The sequence below is a fragment of the Vombatus ursinus genome, unplaced genomic scaffold (genome assembly GCF_900497805.2).
Source record: "Vombatus ursinus unplaced genomic scaffold, bare-nosed wombat genome assembly UNPS02001419.1, whole genome shotgun sequence".
Classification (NCBI taxonomy): domain Eukaryota; kingdom Metazoa; phylum Chordata; class Mammalia; order Diprotodontia; family Vombatidae; genus Vombatus; species Vombatus ursinus.
Genome location: NW_020941197.1, coordinates 22,053,667 through 22,061,972, shown reverse-complemented (window position 1 = coordinate 22,061,972; position 8,306 = coordinate 22,053,667). Strand labels below are relative to the sequence as shown.

Here is an 8,306-nt window from a genome sequence, read left to right as displayed (position 1 = left end):
ATAATTTTTCATTGATGATTACATTGGTCTTTTCAGCGTATGTTGTTCTGTGGATGCATCTTAATCTTTATCTTTTTTTTAGAATATCATATTTCAATTACTTCTCTGATTCATCATACATGAAGAGTAATTCTGGGCATTTTCATAATCCAGATATATTTTCCTTGATAGCTGAAGGCTTATGTTCAGGCTGCCTGCAATATTTGTTGTTTGATATTGAACTTCTCAAATTGAATGGCTAGATTCTTTGGTGACAGAAGCTGCAATCTTGATCAATGATCTTGGAGTGCTTTGCCATTTCTTTCTCCAGTTCATTTTACAGATGAGGAAACTGAGGCAAACAGGGCTAAGTGACTTGCTAGGGGTCACAGAGCTACTAAGTGTTTGAAGCCGGATTTGAATTCACGGTTTCCTGACTCCAATCCCTGCTCTCTATCCACTGCACAACCTAGCTGCCTTATCAGTGATCTTAGAGTCTTCCAATATGCGCTTTGCCCTCTAGTTTTACTATGTTTGGGACCACTTTACTTCACTATTTCCTGCTGTAGTGATCTTGGGTTTTCAAATTTGTCAGTTTTCCCCTCATGATTGTTACAGTCTTTAAATTATTTCTGAATATCCCAACTTCAAGGTCAGTAGTTTTGGTTTGCACATAACTAAAGTATTTTTTCCAATATTGCTTATTTTATGGTTATTTTTGAAAATGTTCTTTCAGTTTTCTATTTTTGAGTTCCAAATATGTTATTCTCTTTTTTCAGAGCATCCTTTTGGAGAGATATTCCATCATGTATTCTAAAATTTCTACTCTATTGTTTATCTTACTTATTTTTTCCTAAATTTCTTATTTTTCATACTTCCTTTAAGTGTTCTGCAGTTTCTCTCTGTTATTCCATTACTTCTTGAGATCCTATAGAATTTATTGTCATGCTTTCTTTTTCATAGTTTTTTCTGACTTACTTCCCATCACTGCAAAATAATTATTCATTATGCTGTTTCTTTTCAAGATTATTTACTCATTTGTCTTCTTTTCTTATGAGTTTCATTACTCACATGCTTTTCTGAAATGAGAAGAAAACAAAAGCAAATATTAGTGCAGCTAGTTGATCAATTATAGATTTCAAAAAAACAACTATTTTAAATTAAAATTTTTAATAATTTCTCAAATTGGTCTTTGGTTTCCTTCTTTGTTAAATCTTTTCGCTTAATGTTTTAAAATATTCATTTAATATATAGCAAAATAGCCTAAACCACCCCCTCATACATAGCTTTTCTTTTAGTTCTCAAACTGTGAACTTTAGCTATGAGATGACTGAGATATTACTCTAATGAACTCCATTTTAATTTTTATTATTTTGTTATGAAATGAGATTTAAGCAGCACATTTCATCATGACAGTGATTTAATTTGGTGATTTCTTTTCTGTGACAGCAATTCATTGATTTACTTCTTGATATAAAGTAATTTTTCCTCTTTTTTTTAATCTCTCAAACTTTTTTTCCACCAATCAAGGAAGTTACTCCAGAAATACAATGAATTATTTATGTTTGTTTTAAAGGAATTATAGAATGAAGATATGCATTTTAAAAGGGATGTCAGTGTCAAGCCATGGGCTACAATAAGGACCAGGATCAAACCTAAACTAGCCCATTAGGGCAGCATAGTAACCTTATGTCCTAATAGCAATATCAAGAGCAGAGTCCAGACTCAATTGGAGGATATTAGCAAGATTTGAAGTCAAATTAGGCTACCTTGAATTGGTGATTAAAGGCCATGTTTCACGTGGACAGTATCCAGAAGTTCAAACAGAGCAAGAAAGCACAATGATAGGGAAGAATGTGTAGGCAGAGTTTGAGATTCAAGCCAAGCACAAGAAAATAGATAGGGAAGGAGCTCACAACAGGAGAGAGGGGCAACATGCCAAGATCTAAGCTATGCAGGCATGTTCATACAATAGCGTGATTGGGATGTGATTTAGACTTCCAGGACAGGGACTAATGGCTCTGTGGCTCTGTTTGAAGTAGCCTTCTTGCTATGGGCAGAAAAGGGTTAGTGAGTATGGGCTGTTTGCTGACATAAAGTAGGATTTTGAAAGAACTAGTGATTGTGGCAGAGAGCTAGAATCTTCAGTGAATCTTCACAGGCCCAATGAGAAAATATTTGTAAAATTAAAATTAGGATTTTTTTTTCTTTAAATGCTATTTAAAGATATTAAGTTGTTTATTGTATTAAATGGATTATATTGAATATCTTAATAATGTTAAAATTGGTTCTTGTTATTATTTATTGGGGATAGTTAGGTGGTGCAATGTATAGAGCACTGGGCTTAGAATCAGAAAGACATCTTTCTGAGTTGAAATCTGGTCTCAGACACTTACTAGCTGTGTGACCCTGGGCAAGTCACTTAACCCTGTTTACTTCAGTTTCCTCATCAGTAAAATGAGCTGGAAAAGGAAATGGCAAACTATTACAGTATCTCTGCCAAGAAAACCCCAAATGGGGTCACAAAGAGTCACACATGACTGAAATGACTGGACAACAATAAAAATCATTTATTGGATATAGTACTAAATGTCTTCTATTAGAATGATGTCAGGTGCATAAATCATTCTTTTCATTCTATATGCTAGATACTATTTTTCAGTTAATGTGTATCTAACTTGTATGAATGTGAGTTTGAATGTACTAAATGCTTAATAACAAATGCTTATCAAGTTTGGGTTCTATAACATCACTAGATGTCCCCAATTACTTCAAGAGACACCTGAAATTCTCCCACAATTCCGAAAGCAAAATAAATTTAAATTAATTTTGCTTTAAAATATTATAGCACTGAAATAAACAACATGTAAAATTTGAAGATAAGACATTTAGAAACATAGCTAGAAATGTGATCCTTTTTTGTGACAAGACCTGAGGGGGCTTTAATAATATATGGTTACACAAGTTACAATGTTGATAAAAATGCTAGAAATTTTAGATGGCAGATTTATATTCTGTGTCTTAAAAATTTTAATGGAATTTAAATTTGTATCACAGAGCAGAAAGTACACTCCAAAGGAGAGGGAGTAAGGCATAGTAGAAAAAGCCTTAGGCTAAGATTGGAGGATCTGGTTTCTAGCCCATATCTAGCACTTAGCTTTGTGATCTCAGGCAAATTCCTTACCATCTCTGAGCTAGTTTTCTTATCTGTAAAACGGGAAAAATATAAGTGCCCTATAGTGTTGATGAGATTGTTGTGAGAATCAAATGAAATACTGTATAACAAAGCACCTTATAATACGCAGAAGACCATATAAATAATGTTTTATTACTATAATCTGAGAGATCTGCTACTCAGGTACTATTCTGATCCTTCAATGCAGTGTTGAGGTGTTGTGGTTCAGTCATGTCCAACTTTCTGTTACGTCAGCAGAGCATAACTCAAGTCATCCTGATTCTAGACCTGGAGCTCTATCCACTGCACCACGTAGCTACCCCAAAGGTTATGTCAGCAAAGCATAACTTTTTGTATGTTCTCCCAAGCAGGTAAGGATATGAGTACTATGTAGCAAATTTCATAAAGTCTAATCACCAGATAAGGAATTTTTTGATGATGGCAACTCATCAAAACACTTTCTAAGGTATGAAGAGGTTTCAATCTGCTTCAAAAGGGGAAACCCTTATAATGATGGAAATAGTGAACCATCAAGGAGGTACAAAGCTAGTGTAAACTCAGTCCCCAATATATTGTGCTTTATAGTAACTCGCTTGATGGAAATTATTTTTCTAGAAAGTTTTCTGGGTTAAAAAAAAGAAGAAATCAATAAAAATCTCCTAGTTTTATGCTATTAGCCTCTCTCCCTCTTCTGCCAACACTAAATTCATTGACCTTTCCTTTTAAAAATTTAGACATTATGCCATTTGATGAAAATATATTTAATTTTTTTGCTGCTTTTCAATAACACAGTGACATAGTGGATAGAGACCTTGTCTCAGCATCAGGAAGACCCAGGTCCAAGTGCTACTTCTGACAAATAATGGCCATGTGGCTGTGGACAAGTCACAGACTCTATGTTGCAGAGAAGGTAAGTGATAGATTCCAGTAGAGGGAGCTGTTCCCTGTGGGCTCCCTATCCTGAGAAAAGTCAAGAACCTAGGCCAAAAAAAAAAAAACAAAAAAACCACAACAAAACATTTTCCCCCCCACTGTCTATGGTGCCCTTCAACTTTTGTCATTATCATTTTTTGTCATCTTTGCCTATCTGATGAAAGTGTGATGGAACCTCCGAGTTGTTTAATTAGCATTTCTCTATTAGTCATTTGGAGAATTTTTTTTTAAATGACTATTGATAGCTTGAGTTTCTTCTTTCAAAAACTGCCTGTTCATTTCCTTTGTAAGATAAGGAATATCTACCAGAAGGAGTTCTGCTTCCATAGATATTGCCAAAGAAGGAATTTGTTAAAGAATGGAATGTTAACAGACAAGCACATCCTGTTTTGCAAGATTGATAGTCAGAGACCCCTAGCTTCAAGGAACAAGATGGACTGAGAATGTGCAAAATGTCTGGAACTCAAGGGTTATTGTCCTGGTCACCGAGTCCTAACTACCCCACGTGCTTAATTAGCTTCATTAATATTAACTGCCACACCTATACATAAATTATCCCTCCATTTTCTGAATATGGGTCGCATGACTAGGGCAGGGCAACATGTCAAGGAGGACATGTAGACCGGAAGAGTTGGGACCAATGCCAGCTTCAAAGGGAGGAACCAGGAAGAGCTAACCATATAAAGCTTGCTCTTGCTTCCGTCCAAGTGTGTGTGTGTCCTTCTGGGGTACCATATACCCACTTCTTTCCTTCATTCACTTCAATAAACATTTCCTTCACTTCAATTTAAGTTTTGTTTCTTAAGGTAGGACAGAACTCCTCATGGTATGTTTCTAGGGGAGCAGCGAGCTGCAGCTGCATGCTTGGGCTAAACCCCTAACCCTACTAAGGAGTGACTGAACCCCGTTTCTCACACCTTTGACCATTTATCATTTGGAGACTTTTCCTTTATTCCCCTAATCTAATTTTTGATTAGATCTTCTTATTTTTGAAGAGATCTATCCTTCACATTTAGGGTTTTCAACGTTTTCTATTTTGTTCCATAAAGATATACCTGTTTATGTATTTGTGCATAAATAGATGCATGTGTTTCTTCCTTTTAAAGTTAGGATTGAGTCTCTGGGTTTTGTTTTTTTTGTTTTTTTGCTTACACTAATCCAATTTCAGTCTCCTCATTTCAGCTTCTCCACCTCCCTTTAATCAGCTCTCCCCCCCCATTTCCTTGAGTTTACTTTTATTGTTATTTTCTCTCTTTCCCAGATCAGATGAGTATGATACCTGTTCTTCCCTGTCACTCTGAACTCTAGGATCAAATATAAACTTCATTTTTGGCAGCTGTGGTCCTTCATAATCTGGCCCCAAACTAACTTTTCAACCTCAACACACATTATTCTCCTCCTCCTACTCTATGGGTCCAGTCAAAATAGATGTTGTTTTTCACACATTCTACTCCATCTCCAAACTGCATGTATCTGCAGTATCACTCATCAATCACCACTGCATCTTGAAATCTCTAACATTCTTCAATTCAGTTCAAGCACTACCTTCTGTATGAGTACTAACCCGATCCTTATCTGAAGCCACAAGTGCCGCACTCCCCCTTCCCACTCCAAGGTTGTGATGTATCTTGTTTTGCATTTTGCGTATGGCTGAATATGATCATGTTATCTTCCCAGTTAAAATGTAAGAGGCTTTTTCTTAAGAAAGGCAAAAAGGAGTTTTGTTGCTTTCTCATGAGAAAGTACACACCCAACATAGCTCAAGATGGCTCCAGCCAGGGTATGCAAGAGAGTGCAGCTCAAAGCCAATTTATGTAGACCCTAAGGCGAAACACCCACCGACCCACTAGCTCCTCTTCCCATTGGCTGGGCTTCAGAGCTCACAGTCTAAGCGCAGAAACTTTTCCCCAGCAACAAGGTTTGCAAAAAGGCGCGAAACAAGGAACTGTTGGTTCAGTGAGAAAGTAAGATAAAAGGCGAGGAGAGCCGGAAAGCCTGGACAAACAAGATACTTTCGGGCACCTTGCCTGAGGTACTTCCTTATCTTGAGTAACATTCTGTTTCTTTGAACAAGGCAGTTTCTGGGAACTCTAGGAGGAGTGTTGTCTCAGCAAGGCCATGTCCTATCCTTCCCTGAGAGGGCTTCACTATTTCAGCATCCCGCTCACTTTTAAAATGTATTTCAATTTTCCTTTGATTTTTAAAATTTCATTTTACTCTTTTTTTTCAATTAACAAACATCTATTTTCTCTGTTTCCCATCCCTACAATTAAAAAACATCTTCTTGAAACGGATACACATAGCCAATCAAAATAAACACCTGCAGGTGTCATTGTATTTCCTATATATCTGAAAAATATGTGTTTGATTCTGCATGAGGAAAAGACAAAAAAAAAAAGTATTTCGTCTTCTTTCCTTACCATCCTCCCAAACCAATGAAAAAAGAAGAAAAAGTTCTTGGAACAAAAATGTACAGCCCAGTCAAACAAATTTCCTTCTGGCAATGTTAAAATGCAAATGAGAGAGAGACAGATTAAATCTTTGTCAGAGAAATTCAATATAAAGATTTTTTTCCCCATTCAATCCATTCTTAGTTTAGTGTATTAATTATATTTGTGCAGAAGGTTTTCAGTTTCATGTAATGAATCATCTTTTCTATCTTTGGAAATTTCCTCTATCCCTTGCGTGGTTAAATATTAATCTCCTACCGGTAGCTGTGAGACATATACGATCTCCTCTTTAATTTTTTTCATAGTAGGATCTTTAATATTAAGGTCACTTAAGCATTTAGAACATATCGTGGCAATATGGTCTAAGGTGCGGGTCTAACACAATCGACCACTTTCGAGTTATTCCAGCGGTTTTTGTCAAATAGAAAGCTGCCTCCACGACACTGCTGTTTCTGTTTACAGTGTTCTCTTGCTTCTGCTCATTTTGCTCATCTTCGTTTTGTGCAAGTCTTTCCATGTTTGTTCTGAGAGCACTGAGCTCATCATTACTTAGAGAGCACAGCAGTATTCCATCAAAATCACACACCACAACTTGTTCTTCCATTCCTATTGCTCACTTTCTGATTCCCTTACTTCTGATGGCAATTCCCCTGGGGGCTGGATCTCAAAGCTGTCTCCCACACTGGACCATTTACTTCCTTTGGTCTTTGCCTCAAAGTCACTTCTGGGGCTGGGGAGGTGGGGAGGAACAGAACTGTGCCCAGCTGGATGCTGGGCACTTTCCCTCAGTCTGGTGGAGTGCCGACACAGCCTCATGCATGGATCCTTTCCTATTTCCTCTGTTCCTGAGTTCTCTAGCTCATCATCTTTGGAACACAGAGCACTCCTTGTACCCTTCCATCTTTGACGCTTTCATAGCCTGAACAACTTTCTGCAGTGCCGATCTTCAAGGCGCTGAGAGGAAAGATGGGCCGTAGGATTCTGTAGCAAGCTCTTGGGTTGGCTTGCGTAGCCCTGTTGCAACAGCGTGGAAGGGTTAAGGAAGTATTGTATTGGTTTATCACGTTTTTATCCTTTTTGGAAATCCTAGCGTCTAGTGGTTTTTGTTGTTCAGTCCTTTCAGTTGTCTTACTCTACTATACCCCATTTAGGATTTTCTTGGTAAAGATACTAGAGTGGTTTGCTACTTCCTTCTCCACTGCCATTTCCTTTTCCAAGGATTGTATTAATTCATCATGTTTTATCTCGATTGAGTTCCTGGTATCTAGTGATATCAAACTCAGATAGAAAAGGATTCCTGATTGACACACACTGACTTAGAAAGCCACACATTACTATTACCTATGTATTTTTATTTATTTTGTTAAATCTTTCTCAATTACATTTTAATCTATGTCAGGCCACACTTGGTAGTGACTTGCAAATCTGAGCATTACCATTAATGAAAAAAAGATGGATGTCCAATAAAAAGAGGCATTCAAAAATATGCCTAAGAAGAAACCCAGACCTAAAGAAGTTGTTTGCTTTAAAACACCTTAAACAAAATAAAAACATAAGAAAGGTAAAAAAAAATAATTAGGAACCAAGGTCAAAAACAACAAAATAACAAGAGAGAGACCATTAAGACATTTCTTTCTAAATTCACACAAAGTAAAAGCAGAAGTCAAATAGAGACAATGGTAAACAGATCTTAAACATGAAGGAATAATCCTCACAAAACTCTGCCCAATGTGAGTGTGTGTGTGTGTGTGTGTGTGTGTGTGTGTGTG

The 8,306-nt window shown here is 36.8% G+C and overlaps 1 protein-coding gene across 3 annotated transcripts in view; it reads right to left on the bottom strand.

The window, feature by feature from the left end:
* Positions 1 to 388: 388 nt before the first annotated feature.
* The window catches only part of LOC114046976 (OX-2 membrane glycoprotein-like), a 30,548-nt gene continuing 22,630 nt past the window's right edge, over positions 389 to 8,306 (bottom strand). For all 3 annotated transcript variants that reach the window (XM_027867627.1, XM_027867644.1, XM_027867637.1), the window contains exon 5: positions 389 to 1,058. In XM_027867627.1, the coding sequence (XP_027723428.1) occupies positions 1,043 to 1,058 (16 nt within the window). In that variant the 3' untranslated portion in view covers positions 389 to 1,042. The remainder of the gene's footprint in view (positions 1,059 to 8,306) is intronic.